Raw genomic sequence first — 21,350 nt, 5'->3', positions numbered from 1 at the left:
TGTACACTGCCATGCCCCCCCCCCCATGCTTTTAAAAAGATTTTTTTTGAGACAAGATCTCTCTATGTATTACTGGCTATCCTGCACTATGTAGACCAGACTGGCCTTGAACTCACAGAGATCCTCTTGAGTGGACTGCTGGGATTAATGGTGTATGCTGCCATGTTTGACCAGTGCATATGATTTTTTCATATGCATAGATGATAAATAATAGGTGTTATGATAAATCTTTCCGCCAAAGCCCAAGCCCCACTGCCACGTGGGCAGTCTCTGCCAGCCTCCTGAGTTCTGCCCACCGAGTGGATGGACAAAATAATACAGACTTATATTAGGTACAAATGCTGCTTGGCCAATGACTAGGATTCTCATCTGTTAGCTCAGTCTTAATTATCATAAATCTATATATTTTGTAAGACTTATCTTATCGGACACCTTCTATTGGCGTCCCTCCTTGCCGGTGGATCACATGTGCTGCTGGAGGAAGAGTGGAGGGGAAAGGGGGACACTTCCTGTTTCTCCTTGCTTAAATATGAGTCTCCTAGCTATGTCACTTCCTGCCTGGATCACCACTTCTCTACTACATTTCCCAGAATCCTCTTTGACTCCTAGTCCTGTCCAACTTGCTGTCTCATTGGCCAAACAGTACTTTATTCAATAATCAATAAGATGAACATACACAGTACATTCCCCATAAAGTAGATGTGTTACTTGGAGGTAGGTGTGTGCGTGTGCGTGCATGTGCACTTCCAAATGAATTAGGAGAGAGGGGTGTGCTGTGCATCACCTACGCCAAGTGCAGTCTGTTTACTAAACTATTCCCTATGTGACCCTGCCTCAGCAGGTCTCACAGTGTACCCAGGCTGATCTAGGACTTACTATATATCCTAGGTTGGACTCAAACTGGAGGCACGCTCCTGTCTCAGCTTCTCAAGTGCTGGGATTTCAGGTGTGAGCTACTATATCTAGCCTTTTCCTAGAGTTTTGCTGTTGAATGTCGGTTTATACACTTTCTAGCCATTTGTAAATCCTTACTAGTGAAACCCCCTATTCTGTGCAGTCTCATCCATGGCTCCTCAGGTTGGCATGGCTCTGAAGCTTTCTGTTACATGCTCAAGTTTAGAGACTGAATTCCATCTCTAGGATTTCTACTTGTTTCCATTGTTATCATTTTTTTGTGTCTCTGACAGAATTTCTCTTGTTCATGTATTATTTTCCAAATCCATTCATTCATTCCTTTCTTCCTTGCTCTTCCTTTTCATTTTTTTTTGTTTTTGTTGCTTTGTTTTTAGAACAGGATATCATGTATCCCAAGCTGTCCTTGAACTTCACCCTATGTAGCTGAGAATGACCTTGAACTTCTTACCCTGCTACAACTCCTGAGTCTTGGAATTGCACAGGCATGCATCAGCTCACTTGGTTATTTCTGTACCTTTTCTATCATTTCCTAGATCTCCCTTTCATTGGAATCCATTGTTGTCTTATTTTTATTTTTCACTCTTCTATCTTCCTCTCTCCTCCTCCCAAGTGCTGGGATTACAGGAATATACCACCAGACCACCTAATAGTATGTTGAATCAAGATAATAAAAGCAGCCATCCTTGTCTTATTTCTTGGTAATTTCATTTTATAGATGTGTAAATACAGGCCATAAGAGGAAAGTCTACTTGCCCTAAGTTATACTAATGTGTCAGGAATTGCCACCCAAATCTCTTAATATCTGGTTAGGTATTTTTTTCCCCCTCACTATATTGACATGTCAGAATTAACCATAGTTTCTTTGGAAGAGACAACATGATTCACTTACTACAAGCCACAACATTTTAATAACTTATTATATGATTATAACATCACATTGATTAATGGTGATAAATGTTGTTGAGCTATTTCAGTGTTGTGGGATACCCTGGATTTTAATATCAGAATCTTCATCTCTGATACATGTAAATGTTTACTAGTCTTCAAAGTGCCATTTTTCTCTTATGTCTTCAGTGCTGTTAACATTGGAACTGATATGTTAGAACTGGACTGCCATATCACAAAAGATGAACAAGTCGTAGTGTCACATGATGCAAATCTGAAGAGGTCAACTGGGATCAATGTAAATGTCTCTGATCTCAAATATTCTGTAAGTAAAAATAAGCTAATATCATTATATTTAGGGGTAATATTTTTAAGGCAGAAAAGAGCCAGATGTCACTACAATAAATAACTTGTGAAAAAGCTGATGATTGACCTGGTTTAATGGTTCACAGCTATAATCCCAGCACCTGGGAAGCATGATTGTCCCAAGCTTGATGCCAGTCTGGGCTCCTGTCTCAGACAGACAAACAGGGACAGGAGAGATGGCTCCGTGCTTGAGGGCACTGGCTCCTCTTCCAGAGGATCCGGTTCCGTTTCCAGTACCCACATGGTATTTCACAACTGTCTGTAACTCCAGTTCCAGGGGACCCAACACACTTTTCAGGCCCCTTTAGGTATCACACCTGTAAGTCCAAACAACAAAATTCCTAAAGATGACCGTGATTGAAATAAATGAGGAAGAGGGAAAATGTTAAAGTATCTTGGCATCCAGCAAGGAATCTGTATAGTTAAAATGCATCTGTGGGGACCTGCTTCATCTTTTTCTTAGACAGAGTCTTGTGTAGTCCAGGCTGGCCATGAACTCCCTACAGAACTAAGAATAATCTTGAACTTCTGATAATCCTGCTTTCACTTACCAAATGCTAGGTTTGTAGGTATACACTACTGTCTTAGTTAAGGTTTCTGTTGCTGTGAAGAGACACCATGAATACAGCAACTCATAAAGAAAACATTTAATTGGAGTGGCTCACTTAACAGTTTCAGAGGTTCAGTCCATTATCATCATGACAGGAAGCATGGTGGCATGCAGCAGACATGGTGCTAGAGTAGTCGCTAAGTGTCCTATACCTTACAAGCAGCAGGGAGTCGACTGAGACACTGGGTGGTATCCTGAGAGAAGGAAACCTCAAAGCCCGCCCCCACAGTGACACACTTCCTCCAAAAAGGCCACACCCACTCCAACAAAGCCACACCTAATAGTAGGACTCCCTATGAGATTATGGGGCCCAGTTACGTTCAAACCACCATGCCAGTTGAAGGGCCAGCGAAATAGCTGGGCAGATAAAGGTGATTGCCAGGAAAGGCAAATACTCTGAGTTTGATCTCCAGAGCCCAGATCAAGAAACCAAGTGAAAGGAAAGAAAAAATGAAGTGCTGTGTGTCTCTGATCCCAGCCCACCTACCACAAGATGGGAGGTGGAGAAAGGAAAACCATCTGGAAGCCACAGAGCAACAGCAACACCAAGAAAGACCCTATTTCAAAACCAGTGGAAAAAGAAACCCAACTCCCAGAAGTTTTCTTCTGATCTCCATGTGCTCTGTGGCACACATGGTGCCCATGCTTACACACACACACCAGTCTTAAAAATTTGATCATATGAAAGAAATTTATCTATTTATTTGTAGTTTTACGTACATTGGTGTTTTGCCGTGAGTGTCAGTTCCCCTGGAACTGGAGCTAGACAGTTGTGAGCTGCCATGTGGGTGCTGGGAATTGAACCCTGGGTCCTCCTGAAGAGCAGTCAGTGCTCTTAACCACTGAGCCAGCTCTCCAGCCCCTCCCCCACAAATGAAAGTAATGTAAAGAAAGGGGAAAAAATATCTGGGCTAGCAAGATAGCTCAGTGGATAAAGGTATTTTGAGGCCGAGCCTGACAATCTTGAGTTTTATCCCTGGGATCTATTTAGGGGAAGGAAGAGAACTGACTCCTGCATTGTGTCCTCTAAAGTGCATGAATGCACTATAGTACAGTCATAGTCATACACACCCAGACTAAATAGAAGTAATTTTAAATAATTTAAATCATATTATTTATGTGCATGACAGTAAATACTGAAATGGAAGAAAGAACTAGTGTCTACTTTTGTCCCCTAAAGAAAATTGACATTAACATGTTATTGTTGGTTGGTATACTCTGTTGGTTTTCTACAGTTTTGTACTATTAATTATGTATATTGTGTTTCAAGTACTGTAATGTAATTGGTATGATGCCAAATGCCTATACAGCACTCAAAAATTGTGTCTCCCCAGGCGGTGGTGATCCACACCTTTAAAATCCCTGCAGGGGCAGAGACAGGAGGATCTCTGTGAGTTAGTGGCCAGCCTGGTCTACATAGTGATTCCCAGGACAGGCTCAAAAGCTACAGAGAAACCCTGCCTCTAAAAAAAAACCAAAAAACAAAAAAGTTGTCCCTCTACCTGGCCTGGTGACACACACCTTTAATCCCAGCACTCAGGAAGTAGAGGCAGGCAGATCTCTGGGTTTGAGGCCAGTTTGGTCTACAGAGCAAGTTCTAAGACAGCCAGAGCTGCCCAGAGAGATCCTATCTCAAAGTCACAACAACAAAACAAAATAACAACACAAATTTAGGGCCCAGAGAGATAACTCAGCAGTTATCTGCTCTTTTGGAGGGTCTGAGTTCAGTTCCCAGCCCCCATGTAGTTCTGCGACTTCTTGTCCTTAAGGTCATTTGCACTCACTCTCTCACACACACAAAACAAATCTTTAAAAAAGGGAGGCAAAAACTTAAAAAGTATGTAAATCAAAGTAGTACAGATTTATTGTAAGTGATATATAAGTAATTCTATCATGATTTTGCCTCTGGAAAGCTAAAGAATATTGTGTTTAAGTGTATGCTACATCTTAATCTTTTTTTAAAGAAACAAAAGCTTTATGTCATAATGTGAGATGCTAAAGTGCTTTTAGTTTTTGAGAGCTAACCATTTTTTTAATCATATCTTTTTAAGGAGCTCCCACCTTACCTTTGCAAACTGGATGTCCCATTTCAGAGAGGTAACATTTTTTTTTTTTATGGTTTAAACGCTGACATTAAAGTATTCATTTATGTAGAGAATCATAGTAGTTTCTTGCTAATAACATTGCCCTCTAACCTGACCTATGACCTACAAATCTAAAACCTTGATGATTATCTGATTCTAAGAATACTTGACCTAAAGATTTAACTGTATCACTTATCTTAAATTCACTTGACAACTGATTGAAGCCTGAATACCATAATAATTATTTGAATTTAGATTCTTTTTTTGGGGGGAGGGGTTTGAGACAGGATTTCTCTGTGGCTTTGGAGGCTATCCTGGAACTAGCTCTTGTAGACCAGTCTGGTCTCGAACTCACAGAGATCTGCCTGCCTCTGCCTCCCGAGTGCTGGGATTTAAAGGTGTGCACTACCACCGTCTGGCTTGAATTTGTATTCTTGGAGATAATTTATACTTTTCAGGGGGTGTGTGGGAAGCAGGATGTGTGTTTTAAGATAGTCTCAGGCTATATCTCTGCTGGCCTTGAATTTTCTATGTATCCCAGGCTGGCCTCAAACTCACAGCTATCCTGCCTCAGCCTTCAGAGTAGTGGGAATTGTAGAATCGAGCCACCATGCTTGATTACTTTGTACTATTGCTGCTGCTACTGCTTCTTCTTCTTCTTCTTCTTCTTCTTCTTCTTCTTCTTCTTCTTCTTCTTCTTCTTCTTCTTCCTCCTCCTCCTCCTCCTCCTCCTCCTCCTCCTCCTCCTCCTCTTCCTCCTCCTCCTCTTCTTCCTCCTGTACGTCTAAGGCATCAAGTTTTATAGCATTGCTATTACTTATATTGTCCATTATAAATATAAAGATAGAAAGAAAGAAAGAAAGGAAGGAAGAAAGAAAGAAAGAAAGAAAGAAAGAAAGAAAGAAAGAAAGAAAGAATATAAATGGCCTCTTGTAGATCTTCCTGGTTCTGGGACATTTGATGCTGTCATTTAGCTGATACATTTGTTTAAAATTTTTAAGTGGCATTTGTTTATGTATGTTTGTGTATTTATGTCGGTGGACCCACTCATGAATCTGTGCCATGGTGAGCTTGTAGACTTGAGAGGACAATTGAAGAAGTTGTTTGGTTCTTCCTTGGCACCTTGTGGGTTCTGGGGTTCAAACTCAGGTCATCAGGTTTAGTGGTAATTGCCTTTGCCCATAGAGTCACTCAACAGCCCACAGAGACAGTCTTGCTATGTAACCCAGGTTGACCTGGGATTCACTGTGTAGCCAAAACCAGCCTCAAACTGAAGATCTTCCTTTCCTCTCTGCTTCACCAGGCCCAGCTTTGGAGTCCCTTTATACTGTGAATATTAACTCCTTGTCAGTTATATCATTTAAATATATTGTATGTGATCTATATATAGGCTGTGAGTCACCCTGTTATTATGAGAGATTTTTAAATCTTATTAATTTGTGTGTGTGTGTGTGTGTTTGTGTATAAGCTTGTCATGATGTACATTTGGAGATCTGAAGATAACCTGTGCGAGTTGACTCTCTCCTTTCATCATGTAGGTATTGAACTCAGGCCATCAGGCTTGGTGGCAGACACTTCTACCCACTGAGCCCATCTCACAGGCTCTAAGGAATTTATTCATATCCATTTTTTTAAAAGATTTTATTTATTTATTATGTATACAACATTCTGCTTCCATGGTGCCACCAGAAGAGGGCACCAGATCTCATAACGGATGGTTGTGAGCCACCATGTGGTTGCTGGGAATTGAACTCAAGACCTCAGGAAGAGCAGTCAGTGCTCTTAACCTCTGAGCCATCTCTCCAGCCCTCATATCCATTTTTAAAATACTGTGAATACCACATGAGATAGATTTTCAATTACCCAGTATCGGGCTGGAGATGTAACTCAGTGGTAGACTACTTGTTGGGCTAGAATTGAAGGCCTGGTGTGATGGTTGTTACCTGTAATCCCAGAACCGGAGGTTGAGGCAGGAGGATCGCCACAAATACAAGGCCAGATTGGAGTACAAAGTGAGACTTCTCTTAACTTTAACAAAGGTTGGGGCTGGAGATATGGCTCAGCAATTAAGAGTCCTTGAAGCTCTTGCAGAGAACCTGGGTTCAGTTCCTAGCACCCACATGGTTGCTTACAATGCCAATTCCAGAGGATATGATGCCCTCTTCTGACTTCCAAAGACTCTTGCACAAATGTGTGTACACACACACACACACACACACACACACACACACACACACACACACTCAGGCATTCACACGTGCATAAATTTAAATTTTAAAATATTCTTTAGATTAAACACCAAAGGGTAGGCTCAGGGGAGAAAAGAAAGAAAGGTAAATAAAAGTCAGGGAAAATAATGAAAAGGCACTGGATATGGGGAGGTATCCCAGCACTTGGGAAGCTGAGGCAGGCAGATCTCTGTGAATTCTAGGCCAGCTAGGGCTGCCTTTTTCAAAAAATAAAAATAAAGGCCTGGAGAGATAGCTTAGTGGTTAAGAGTGATTGCTGTTCCTCCAAGAGGAACTGAGTTTGGGTCCCAACACTCACATTGATTTGCTCATAGCTGCTTGCCTCTAGCTTCAGGGGATTTAATGCCTCTTCTGCCTCCTTCAGTACCCACAGAAACACACAGGTGCACACAGACACACCAACATACAGATAGATTAAAAAATAATAATCAAATAAAAATGAAAGTCATCTGTTTGGCAGGCATGTTTCAAGCTAATGTGTGTTGGATTTGTCTTCACCTAAGTGTGTGTGTGTGTGTGTGTGTGTGTGTGTGTGTGTGTGTGTGTGTTTGAGACAGGGTTTCTCTGTGTAACAGCTCCTGGAACTTCCTCTGTAGATTAGGCTGGGCCACCAAGCCCAGCAGCTCTGTTCAGTTTTAAGTGCTGAAAATGAATTTGAATGTTTTCACTATTCTTTTCCTCTATAGAGCACAGCCAACCCCCTGAATTTATTATTATTATAATCATTATCATTATCATCTGGCCTGGAACTCACTATGTAGACCAGGCATTTGCACATTCACAGTTTCACCTGCCTCTGCCTCTGCCTCTGGAGTGCTGGAATTAAAGGTGTGCACCATGACCCCTGGCAAGTCTCCACATGCCTTAAAAGATTCTTTTAAAGACAAAAAAACAAAACAAAACAACAAAACAAAACCCTTTTTGACTAAGAATTTCACTCAGCCTGTAGAGCGCTTGCCCAGCACTGAATGAACTCAGTGTAAGGATACAGGTTTATAATCCCAGCACTGGGAGTGGGAGGAGGAAGACCACAAATTCAGTGCTATCCATGGCTACCTAGTGAGTTGGAGACCAGCCTGAATTACATGAGACCCTGTTCTGAAAAAATAAATAAATAAATAAATAAATAAATAAATAAATAAATAAAAAGAACCTTTCATTTTGTCTCTGATTTTTTGTCTCCTCATAAAGTCTTGAAGTTGTGAATGAGGAGAGACCTCTAAGGCCATCTAAACCTCTCCCCTACAGAGAAGGAAACTAAAGTCACAGAGGAGATTAACTTGATCAAGGTCATGTAACAAGTAAATGACTGAGCTAGAATGTGATACTGTTTCCACCTTACCTGGCCAGTGCTCAAATAGACTGTCCTCTCCCTCTGAGCAGTCCCCCTGACTTGTCAGAAAATAATGGCAGTTACTCCGGTTTCAGACAACTGTGAAGATTTTTTGTTGTTGTTATTTTGTTTTTTGTTTCTTTCTTTTTTTTTTTTTTTTCATTTTTCCAGACAGGGTTTCTCTGTGTAGCTTTGACTGTTCCTGGAACTGTAGATAAGGTGAACTCACAGAGATCCACCTGCCTCTGCCTCCCAAGTGCTGGGATTAATAAAGGTTTGTGCCACCACTGCCTGGTGTTAAAAAAAAAAAAATTGAGACAAGGTCTTACTTGTCCAATCCAGGTTGGCTTCAGACTCATAGAGATTCACTTGTCTCTGCCTCCTTGGTGCTGGGATTAAAGAGTTGGTCCGCCAACATCAAGAAAAACAAACAAACAAACCCAAAACAAAAAAAAAACCTTTTATTTACATTGCATTTGACTCATAATTAATTTTAGAATATTGAAAGTTTGGGCCAGGAAGAGGTAGGTTGGTCTCTGAGCCTGGTCTACATAGCAAGCAACCAGCCAAGGTTTTAAACCCTGCTGGGCCATTTCACCGGCTCCTGGCTTTTTGGTTTCTCTGTACAGCCCAGACTTACTTGAAACAAGATCTTCCTCCCTCAGTCCCCTGAGTGCTGGGATGTGCATGATGTCTAGCTCTGTGTATCATTTGTTTGTCTAAAGTTAGTTTTGTCTGTTGGACCATTTTCCGTGTCCCTTGATTATATCTTACTTAGATATGATAGCAATTCATTTGAATGTGGGTTTTCCATAATTAGAAGAAAACAGTTATTTTACCAAACTAGAATATCGCTGTCCAAATAGAACTTCTGCAGTGACTGGAACATTCTGTATTTCTGTGTTGTGATATGAGACAGCCAATAGCCACACATGTTTGTTGAATTTGAGATATGACTAGCACAACTGAGAAACTGAATTTAAAAAACAAAACAAAACAAAAAACAGCTGAGGGGCTGAAGAGATGGCTTAGCTTCATGGTGCCCATGAAGAAGACCAGAGTTCTATTTGGTGGCTTGCAATTGTCTGTAACTCCAGTTTCAGAAGGTCAGGTAGCCTATGACCTCCAAGGGCACTGGACATGCATGTGGAGCATGTACATATGCAGGAAAAACACTAGTACACATAAAGAGTACATCTAAAAGTCATTTTTAAAAAAAATTACAAAGCTACTTTGGAGTGTGCCTCACAGGAATAAAAACACAGGGGAGGGCTAACCCCCACATCTCCCCCCAAGAGTGCCTGGGAGGGTGGGGGTGGTTACTTGAAGGGGACAAAGTACAAAAGGGACCCACTGCAATCAGGGAAAGGATTGGTGCTGGGACCTGTGAGCACTATTCACCCATAAAAACAGCATAAAAACAGTGGGGACTGGCTCCAGGCACAGAGGCAAAGGGCAAGAGGGTTAGACACAAAGCTGCAGGTTCCTCCTTCTCATTTGCCTTTTTCTGTTTCTTCTGACAAACCTCCCTGATTTCCCTTGGCTAACTGGTGGCAACTAATTTGACAGATATGGGCTGGAGAGATAGTTTGCTGCTCTTGCAGATTCCGTTCCCAGCACCCATATGATGACTACAAACCATCCATAACTCCAGTTCCAGTGTATCATACAGCGTCTTCTGGCCTTCGTGGGCACCAGGCACACACTTGGTGTACATACAAACATGCAGGCAAAATGCCCATATACATAAAATAAAATGAATACATCTTTTTAAAATTTTATTTTATGTTCATTTTTGTTTGTTTGTTTTTTGCTTGCATGTAAGTCTGTGTGAGGGTGTCACAAGCCCTGGAACTGGAGTTACAGACAGGTGTGAGCTTCCATGTGGGTGCTGGGAATTAGACCCTGGATCCTCTGGAATGAGCAGCCAGTGCTCTTAACTGCTGAGCAGTCTCTTCAGTCCCTGAATACGTCTTTAAAAATATTTATTTGTATTATTTTTAAGTGTGTGTTGTGTAAACATATGCACATGAGTACATGGAGCTGAAGTTACAGGTAGTGTAAGTCACCCAATGTGGGTACCAGGAACTGAATTCTAGTCCTTTGGAAGAACTGTATGTGCTCTTAACTGCTGCGCTAGCCATCTCTCCATCTCCATAAATAAGTCTTTCTTTAAAATTTTACTTTTAAATAATTAAACAAGTTTTTGGATTAGTGTACTTGTTTTGCCTGAAAATTAATCTCATGTCTCTAAAAACTTCAATGATAATCTCATAACAAAACAGTCTCAACTAATGAATGGTTAAATTAAGATAATTAGCTGGGCATGGTAGCACACATCTTTAATCCCAGTACTAGGGACGCAGAAACAGGCAGATCTCTTGAGTTTAAGTCCAGCCTGGTTTACATAGAGAGTTGCATAGCTACTCAGTGGAATATTTTGAAACCTTTAAACATCTTCATAATATAAATGGCTGGCTGAATGAAGTCACATATGTGTGTAATCCTAACCCTTGGGAGGTGGAGGCAGAAGGATCAGTCATTCAAGGCCAGCTACCCCTGTGTAGTGAATTCAAGGCCTTGGTGGGCTACATGAGATACTGTCTCAAAAACCAAAAACAAAGAAAAATTTAAAAACCAGTAGAATATATGTGGCTCAGTGGTAGAATGCCACCTATAATGTGTGAGACCCTGGATTTATCCCAAGCAGCATAAAAACAAAAGTCAAGAAATAAACCCGTGAGAAAATAGTATCAGTGGGTTATGTCAATGTCAGTATTTTGAGTGTGATATGGTATGTGTTTTTTCAAGATGTTGCCATTGGGAAATCTGGACAAAGAATGCATAGGTCTGTGTATTATTTCTTACAATCTTCATGCGACTCTAGTTATCTTGAAAACCTAAAAATCTTGAAATCACAGTTGGGCATGGCAGCATATGCCTTTATTCTCAGCACTTGAGACAGAGCAGGCAGATCTCTGAGAATTTGAAGTCAGCCTGGTCTACAGAGTGAGCTCCAGGACAGCCAGGGCTAACCGAAAAACCTTGTCTTGAAAAGCAAGAACAAAAATAAGATAAATTGAAATCAAAATTATAAATGTATAACATAAAAGATTTTTATGGACATAAAAATAACAGGCTAAAACCCAAAGGGCACAACTGTATTGTAGCCGTGTCAAAGAATGCACAGGGAAAGAAGGAAACGATGAAGCCCTCATGATGGCATGTCTGAGTCACTGCATTTCATGTGACTTTCCTTTCTACCATTGCCCTGTAATGCACATGTACTATAAAGAAGTAAAAGTTAAATCCTTTAAGAATGCAAGTTACCTTTTAAAAATCTTATTTTCCTCAGCAAGCAAGAGTGAAGGAAAAGATACCCGAATTCCATTGCTAAAGGAAGTGTTTGAAGCCTTTCCTGAGACCCCCATTAACATCGATATCAAAGTCAACAACAATGTGCTAATTCGGAAGGTATGTGGGTCATTGCCTCAGTAAGGTCAGGGTAGGTGACAGATTGATAGTGTGGGAGGAAGTGCCATATTCTGGGGATCAGCGTCATTTGATTTCAAAAACTAAACAAGGCTGAAATGGGTGAGAGACTGATAGTGATCAAGGAAACCAGATACACTGAGACTCAGCATTGTTTAAAGTAATGCTCCATAAAGGTCACCGTAGAAAATGTTCCTATGTTCTATTTCCAGAGCAAGTTAGCTTATCCTGGTCCTGGATAAAAAGTGAGCTTTCTCAGGCTGTAGTCATCCTGACATTGCTATAATTGACTACTAGTTTTAAGTTGTTTCATTCGTGGTTGGTTACTAAGTAGTCAGATTCTAATTTTATGAATTATTGAGTAGTCATGGTCGAATGCATTTTAGAGTGGTAAATGTAAATAATCTCACATTTCATAAAATAATCTCTATTTACTTACCAGCTTTTCCACAGTTTTTATGCTATCTATTGGCAGATAATTGATTGTCACCCATTTTCAAAGTAAAACAGTACAGGTGGATTTACTTACAGGCTTATTCATAAAATTTTGAATTTTCACACGTAGGTCTCAGAATTGGTGAAGCAGTATAAGAGAGAGCACCTAACGGTGTGGGGCAATGCCAGCTCTGAAATTGTAGAAAAATGTTTCAAAGAGGTAAGCTTCAGAAACACCCGGGATGCTGCCTCTATGTTTGTATGACTCACTATAGCAGGAGTTCGCTAAACCCACTCATCTATCTTATAGCTCATGTGCAAATGCAAGGAACGAGACAGAAGTTGCTCATAGAGATGACGGACTGCCTCTAGCAGCTTAAGTTTGTTGTAATGTGGTCTAGGGGTCTTGATTGGGTTCATTTTCTCTGCCTGTTAAAGAATTAAAAAACAGGCTGGGCATTGGTGGTGCACGCCTTTAATCCCAGCAAGGCAGGCAGATCTCTGTGAGTTCGAGACCAGCCTGGTCTACAAGAGCTAGTTCCAGGACAGCCTCCAAAGCCACAGAGAAACCCTGTCTCAAAAAAACAAAAAAAACCACAGACAAACAAACAAACAAACAACAACAAAACAACAGAAAATACCTGAAGCGCCACAGGTAGCCAGGGAACAAGACAGATTCATCACTTAAAGAAAGGTGTTTATTGGGGGTGAGGAAGCATGCACACAGTAGGTGTGCAGAGAAAAAGATGCTCTGCATAGTCGAGGTGGAGGGGCTCACAAAGCTGAAGATCCAGTGTTTCTCAAGGCTTGGGGGTTTTAAAGCCTTCAAGGAGTCAGTCCCCTACTTTAGAGTTGGTCAGTTTGAAGACAGACAGGATGGTTGATCGGGCCTAAACTGTTGTGTGACATGTCCCAATCAGGCCTTGAATTTTTTGAGCTAGTCCATCTGCAGGGGGCCTGCTGGTGGGTGACAAAGGCTGCCAGGCTTTTGTCTCATGTCAGGAGGTTGAGGAAATTTCCATCTTAGAAATTGACAGTTGTAATCAGACTGGTTTGAGGAACTGTGTTACATGCTACTAAGATTTGTCTGTCAATGTTGTATGCACTACACATGAAAGATAATCTTGCCGGGTGTTGGTGGCACACGCCTTTAATCCCAGCAATTGGGAGGCAGAGGCAGGCAGATCTCTGTGAGTTCGAGGCCAGCCAGGTCTCCAGGCGAGTGCCAGGATAGGCTCCAAAGCTACACAGAGAAACCCTGTCTCGAAAAACCAAAGGAAGAAAAAAAGATAATCTTTGGGTTGTAATGTCTATTTTATTGGCACATTAAATTTCTGTGTGGATAATTTCAAAATTATTTTGTTTTCCAAGTTGTTTTTTGCTCTCCCACACATAACTCAAGCCAAGGTGATGAGTGTTGCATGGTACATACAGCAGGACATTCACCCTCTGAAGATTTCCTTGTGGTTGGAAATGTGTCTGTAAAACTTTGCTTTGTTTTTGAAATGATTTTCCACATTTCCTCCAGCAACTTTCATGAGCTCAAAGAACTTGGAATTCAAATGCCAAAAAAAAAAAAAAAAAAAGGTCTTAAGAACTGAGGATTCCTTTTTATTTTTATTTATACAATTAATTTATTTACTTGTGGTGCCAGGGATTCAACCAAGCCTGACACATTTGCTGGTCCATACCACGCCTCCACTGAGTTATATCCTAAGTCTGAGGCCCCTTTTTTTAGGATACAAATAGTATCAAAGTGTAGGGGAATATATCATGACACAAGTAGAAATTCTCAGGTAGACACAAAGAACTCTTTTAGGACAGTCCTTCCTTCTCCGCAGGAAAAAAACAAAAACATTCAGGGCCTAGCATGTCACCTCAGGGTACAGCTGTGGCCCCACCAGGCTGAGTAAGTATCCTTTATATGCTCTGGGTTGTGAGGGCCCAAGGTCGACTGTGAACAAAGGAGACCACAGAGCTCATTGGTTGACCATACAGCTTCAGGTCTTAAGAACTTAAAAGTAGATCTTTTTTTTTTTTTTTTTTTTTTTTTTTTTTTCCCCTCACAGCTGGCCATTGTCTAATGACATTTTAAGGAGTTACCACCACAGGGAGAGAATGTACTGGAGGCCTCTCTGGACCTGCTACCATTTTTACATCATCACATAAGAAAGTGGTTATACAAATGCCAGGGAGCTGGGTCTGTCTTCAGTGGCTGGTGGGAGAATGTACCACCACTTTCTAAAGCAGTTGGAGAGGGTTTGCTTTAAATACAACTAAATGCACAGTTACCGTTATGAACCAGCAATTTCATCCTAGTCATTTATCCCCAGGCCCATGCAAAGGTAGAAGGAGGAAACAGACACACAGAGTCGTCCTCTGATTGCCATTTGTAAACCGTGGCATGAGCACCCACGTGCACAGCATGCATATACACAAAAATAAAAATAAAGCTAACGAGGTAACATGCCTTTAATCTCAGTGCTCAAGAGATGGAGGCAGGCAGTGTTCAGTTTGAGGTCAGCCTGGTCTACACAGAGAGACCATGTCTCAAAAAAAATTATTGTAAGAAAAACTAAAAACTCAACCTTAACCCAGGCTTGCCATGCAGGCCTGTAACCCCAGCTACCCTGGAGGCTAAGGCAGGAGGATCAGAACATCAAGGTAAACTTGGGCTACAGAGTAAATTCAAGGCCAGCCTGGGAAACTTAGCAAGATCCTGTTTCAAAATAAAAAGTAAAAAGAGGTATGGGACTGTAGCTCAGTGGAAGAACACGTCCCTAGCAATACTCAAAAGCCTCGGATTCAAACACGCAGATATGCACACATGCACTCAAAATGTTACATACTGATGGGGTGGAAGATGACTCAGCAGGTAAAAGCTCTTATGGCCTAATGACCTGAGTTCAACCCCCAGGGCCCAAACTGTGGGAAGAGAGAATTGACTACCTTCTGCAAGTTGTCCTCTGGCCACTACACGTGCACCCCCACCCTAAATAAATATAAATTTTTAAAAGTTACATGCTGGGGCCAGAGGGATGGCTCACTTGTTGCTCAAGCTCGAAGCCCTAGTTTGAGTCCCAGCATCCCTATCATAGACAAGAGGTCAACCTCCAAACACAGACACAAGTATTGCCACCACAAACATGTATGCATACACACACACACACACACACACACACACACACACACACACACACACAGAATTAGAAATGAATAAATAAAACCTTTTAAAAGAGATTATATGCTGTGTGGTTCCATTTATAACATTCTCAAAACTGTAGATGTGAATTTCAGATTGGTGGCTGCCAGGAGACAAGGATTGAAGGGAGTAGGGAGTGGTCACAGTATTAATAGGATATTCTCTATCTTATTTGTGGTGGTTATAGAGTTTGTACATGGATGGAACAGAATTTAAACACATGCACATACACATACACACACAGATAGAAACAGGTTAAAATGATGACACACAGGAAACATGATGCAAGCTGAATAATGCCTGTCATCTAATCAGCAGTAATGCATCGGTGTCAACTGGCTTTGATCCTCTAGTCCAGCCTCATGTCAAGTATATATCACACTATTTTTATAACTTTCTGTGAGTCTATAGTTATTTCTGAGAATTAGATTCTTGCTCTAATTTACAAAATTCTATTCATTCATTCATTTTACAACGGGGGTCTCATTATGTAGCCCAGGCTGTCCTCAAACTTGAGGTCGCTTTGCCTCGGCCACCCATGCTCTGGGAGTGTAGGTGTGCACTGTCACACTCTGTGTTCTGTATTTGATCCACAAAAGACCAGAACAGGGATGTATTCGCAACAGTACCGATGTGCCTGTTTGCACTCTAGGTACTCTTTTGTTTGGTTTTTGTTTTTGTTTTTGTTTGTCTATGTAGCTCTGGATGCCCTGGAATTCACTCTGTAGACCAGGCTGGCCTGGAACTCACAGAGATCCACCTGCCTCTGCCTCCTCCATGTTGGGATCAAAGGTGTGCACCACCACTGCCTGGTGAGCTATTTTTAGCAGGAGTCAGATTACCAGATATTTCGTGTATCATCTCTCTTTTGCTGTTGTTTTGGTGTTTCTCCTAGTCTCTAGTTGTTCATACAATAACCAAGAGACCCATGTGTTACAAAAGCATCTATCTGATTATGGGCTGGCTAATTTCTGAGTTGTTATTGTAATGAATGTTCATAATTCAGAGAATGTTTGAAAGAGTGTCAACATATAGTCTGGGAAATATATTCTGAGGTTTGTAAAATGATCCTGCTTATTAAAGTAACATAAGACGTTGTTTGTGTTTTAGAATTCAGATATCCCTATACTCTTCAGCCTACAGCGTGTCCTACTCATCCTTGGCCTTTTCTTCACTGGCCTCTTGCCCTTTGTGCCCATTCGAGAACAGTTCTTTGAAATTCCAATGCCTTCTATCATACTGAAGTAAGTCCTGATGCTTTTTACTGGTTACTGATACTGAATGCTTATGGCCATCCCCATCACTGTGGTTTGACTTTAGGTGCTGGGGAGTGAACGAAGGCCATTGAAGTGCTGGGAGTAGGTGGGTTCTCCCAGCTCTAACCTCGGCCTTGGCTGTAGTTCACACGTGGTTTATTTATCCCCACTAAATTTAAATTTGGGCTTGCTCTCTTGTGCTGAGTGGTGGTAGGGTCCCTAGGAGGTGATTAGATGATTTAGTGGGTGAATGTCCTTCTTGTGAGAATGAGGTTTTGCCCTTCGTTTTCTTCTGCTGCTTTTCACATCCAAGTCACTCCCTGCTGCAAGCGCCCACTGCTTTCCTACTGCCTTGAAACCCTCACAAGAAGCAAACCAATACCAGTGCTGGGGTCTTGCTCTTCTAGAACTGCTACCTAAGTAATCCCCCCCCTTTTTTTTTTTTTTGGTAAAGAACCCAGCCTCAGATACTTTATTATAGCTACAGAAAAACAGACTAAAGCAAATATCAACAATACAAAAAAAAAAAATACTTTCCCACCTCTAGCTATGGGCAGTTGACAGCTTGTGGAGGAGAGAGGGTCAGCCTCTGATGTGGTCACTGCTGCCTTGCCTGTGCTCTAGTAACTCCACACGCATGTTCCTGTAAGCAACCCTAATTAAACTGAGTTTAAAGCGAGAGGGGGCGCAAACATAAGACGGGGTGTTATTGGAAGGAGGAAATGGTCCAAACGGAGTGGGGATCAAAAAGAATAGTGAGGAATTAATATGATCAACCACGTGTATGGAATTCTCAAAGAATACATTTTAACAGCATTTAAAAGAAATTAATAGATGTTTGTGGGACTTGGGATATATTTTAGTAGTTGAGCTCTTGCTAGCAAATGTGAAGCCCTGGGTTCAGTCTCCCACACACCAACATAGAACAATGAATCGTGTATCAAAAGCTTCTTATATATAATTAGATCATATTTTCTTTGTGTGTGTTCCTCGGGAGCCGTCCACGCTATTGTTGAGACAGGAGCTCTGACTGGGACCTGGGGCTCACTGATTAATTATTCTAGGCTAGTTGGCCGGGATGCCGCCTTCCCTGCAGTAGGATTACAAAGTGTTCATCAGCAAGTCCAGTTTATTTTTTAGCTTGGGAGCAGGAGATCAGGCTCAGATCACCGTGCTTGTCTGAGCCACCCCCTCAGCCCCGTAAATCCCCAACCAAGTTTTTATTACATTTACGTACTGTGTGTGTGCATGCGTGTGTGCATGCGTGTGTGCATGCGTGTACCCTCAGTGTACCACTGCACACATGTGGAGGTCAGAGGGCAGCATCAGCAATCACTTCTCTCCTCCTACCACGGGGGGTATCAGATTTGGTAGCAAGCACCTCGATGAGCCATGTTGAGGGCCCATTTTCAGAATTCTTATGATTAGTTCCCATTTTCACTGTTGAGATTCTTAGTGACAAAATTTTTTATTTTATCAGCTCTCAATTATATTTATTAAAAAGGCTCCATGAACATTTCCTAAACAAACAACTGAAAATACCTTTACACACACACACACACACACACACACACACACACACACACACTTATTAGTGTATCCCAGGTGACTTTAAACTCATGGCAACCCTATGACCCAGCCTCTAGAGTGTTGGGATTTCAGGCATGTGCCACCCTACCCTGCTCAGAAAACACTTGTCTGCAAAGGAGCTGTTTTCATTTGCCATACTAAAAGAATTCTAACTATTTATTACTGAAGTGTTTAGCTTTTTGCTTCGTAAACTATAGTACCATGTCCTCTAGATAGCTCATTGTACTCTTTTTTGTTTTGTTTTGTTTTTTGTTTTTTGTTTTTTGTTTTTTCGAGACGGGGTTTCTCTGTGTAGCTTTGGAGCCTATCCTGGCACTCACTCTGGAGACCGGGCTGGCCTGGAACTCACAGAGATGTACCTGCCTCTGCCTCCCGAGTGCTGGGATTAAAGGCGTGCGCCACCAACGCCTGGCAGCTCAGTGTACTCTTTAGGGAAGTGAATGTCATTACAATATAAACATAGGAAGCAGAAACACTAGAAACACTGTGCCTTAGTCTTTTCTCTGAGAAGTGATTACAAGGTCTAAAGAGATGGCTCTGTTGGTTCGAGGCCAGCCTGCTCTATAGAGCAAGTTCCAGAACAGCCAGGGCTACACAGAGAAACTAGGTCTTGAAAAACAACAACAGAGCAAAACAAAGAAGATTGGAGCTGGAGATGCAGCGGGGCTAGGGTGATGGCTCAGTGCCTGCCACAGAAGCATGAGCACCTGAGTTCAGGTCCCGTGTGCCCATGTAAAGCCAGATGCATCAGTAACCTACAGGCTGGTAGGAAACAGATTGATGATCCTTGGAGTTCAGCCATCTTAGTCAATATGGGAGACATGGGGGGGGGAGGGGGGAGGGGAGGAGGGAGCAACAGTATAAGCAGGAGAAATTAGAAAAGAGACGGGAAATGAAGAACTGAGGAACATGAAAAGCCTGTTTGACGTATGACAAATTCAGAGCACAGCCAAGAAGCCTTGGCAGGAGAGAGGTGTGGCAGAGATTTCCTGGCAGGTGGTTGTGTGGCCTCAGACCTCAGAAACTGCAAGACGGCAAAAGCAAAAATAATAACTAAAGAGATGGGGAGAAAGCACTCAGGGTGGGGCTTAAGTGCCAGGTTGACCGTTTCCATAGGAAAGGTCATTTGATAAGCTCAGGGTCCAAATCTTCAAATACAGAAGCAGGAAGAAAATCTGTGGCAGCCAGAGTGCTGTAACGCTAGCCCTCAAAAGGATGAAGATGAAGATCACAAGTTCAAGACCAGCTTACGCTCCATAGTGAGAGTGGGGTGTGGAGGTGTGCAAAGCATAAAGGAAATTAAAACTGCAAAACCAGCATTAAGAAAAAGTGTCATCCCAGCACTTCAGACATGAGGCAGGAGAGCCAAGACCCTGTCCCAAAGCAAACCAAATCCAAATAAAAAACAACAGCAAAAACATCTGCCTTTTGCCCAAATATATATATTTTTAGACAGGACCTTACTACTTAACTCTGGCAGGTCTGGAACTCCATATATAGACCAGACTGGCCTTGAACTCACAGAGAACCCCGCCCCCCCCAATCTCTTTTTCTCTAGTTCTGGGACCAAAGATGTGCACCACCACATCAGACACACTGCTGCTAATCCATAGGGCAGTTTGGTTGTGTTTTTAAATTTTATTTTTTTTTTAATGTATGGCTATTCTACCTGTATATATGTCTATGAACTGCATGTGTGCCTGGCACCTGTGCAGGCCAAAGAGGCTGTCAGATCCCTTGGAACTGGAATTACTACTGAGAGTTGTGAGCTGCCATATGGGTTCCAGGAACCAAACCTGGGTCCCTGTGGGACTGGCCAATGCTCCTAACCAAAGATATGATAAGCCTAGGGCACCAGGTCTCTGGGAAATTAATTTTTCTTTAGTTTTGCTTAGCTTTGTATAGTGTTAGTAAAAGGTAGTTTAAGGCCAGTGGAGACAGAACCAAATTTCTATTCTTTTTGTCCTTTGACTTTTTTTTTTTTTTTTTTGGTTTTTCGAGACAGGGTTTCTCTGTGTAGCTTTGGAGCCTATCCTGGCACTTGCCCTGTAGACCAGGCTGGCCTTGAACTCACAGAGATCCGCCTGCCTCTGCCTCCTGAGTGCTGGGATTAGAGGTGTGCACCAACAATGCCCAGCCTTGACAAGTATTTTTAAACTTTATTTATTTACTTATTTATTGTTGTTGTTGTTGTTTGGTTTTTTTGAGAAAAAACCAAACTATGTAGTTCTCTCTGACCTGGAACTCACTATGAAGACCAGGCTGACTGTGAACTCACAACCATCCTCCTGCCTCTGCCTCCCATCCTATCTGCAGGCACTGTTTTCAGTTTAAATTTGTTTTGTTCTATCACACTGATACATTCCTGTGTTCTGATTCATACTTATTTTATTTTCCTAGACTAAAAGAACCACACACTATGTCTAAAAGTCACAAGTTTCTCGTCTGGCTTTCTGATACGTAAGTATTTTACTTATTACTGTGGCTATATGTAGATGGATTTTCCTGTCCTGTCCCATCCTGCAGCCATTCAGTCCCAAATAATCATGCAAAGGCTTATATTAATTATAAACTGTTTGGCCTATTGCCAAGGCTTATTAGTAACAAGCTCTTACAACTTAAATTAGCCCGTAATTCTTATCTCTTCACCCTTCATAAGAAAACCACGTGTCTGTGCGTTCACATAAATGGTTTACTCCAGGTTGTGTAGCTAGTTACTAGCAAGGTTGCAAAAACTAACCGTTCCTTTCTACTTCCTTGCTGTTTCCACAAACCCACAGTTCAGCATGCTGAAAAGAAGTGTGTGTGGCAATACAGGGTGGTAAAAGTGGATATTGTCACCTGGGTGTTGGTGGTGCACGCCTTTAATCCCAGCACTCAGGAGGCAGAGGCAGGCAGATTTCTGAGTTCGAGACCAGCATGGTCTACAAGAG

At 41.8% G+C, this 21,350-nt stretch overlaps 1 protein-coding gene across 1 annotated transcript in view; it reads left to right on the top strand.

Annotated features, from left to right (window-relative positions):
• The window catches only part of Gdpd1 (glycerophosphodiester phosphodiesterase domain containing 1), a 36,301-nt gene that overhangs the window by 12,101 nt on the left and 2,850 nt on the right, over positions 1 to 21,350 (top strand). Inside the window, exons 3-8 of the mRNA XM_027426348.2 lie at positions 1,990 to 2,125; positions 4,828 to 4,873; positions 11,798 to 11,916; positions 12,500 to 12,589; positions 16,682 to 16,815; positions 20,818 to 20,877. Of these exons, the coding sequence (XP_027282149.1) occupies positions 1,990 to 2,125; positions 4,828 to 4,873; positions 11,798 to 11,916; positions 12,500 to 12,589; positions 16,682 to 16,815; positions 20,818 to 20,877 (585 nt within the window). The remainder of the gene's footprint in view (positions 1 to 1,989; positions 2,126 to 4,827; positions 4,874 to 11,797; positions 11,917 to 12,499; positions 12,590 to 16,681; positions 16,816 to 20,817; positions 20,878 to 21,350) is intronic.

Source organism: Cricetulus griseus, chromosome 7 (assembly GCF_003668045.3).
Source record: "Cricetulus griseus strain 17A/GY chromosome 7, alternate assembly CriGri-PICRH-1.0, whole genome shotgun sequence".
Classification (NCBI taxonomy): domain Eukaryota; kingdom Metazoa; phylum Chordata; class Mammalia; order Rodentia; family Cricetidae; genus Cricetulus; species Cricetulus griseus.
This window is presented reverse-complemented; position numbering and strand designations above follow the sequence as displayed.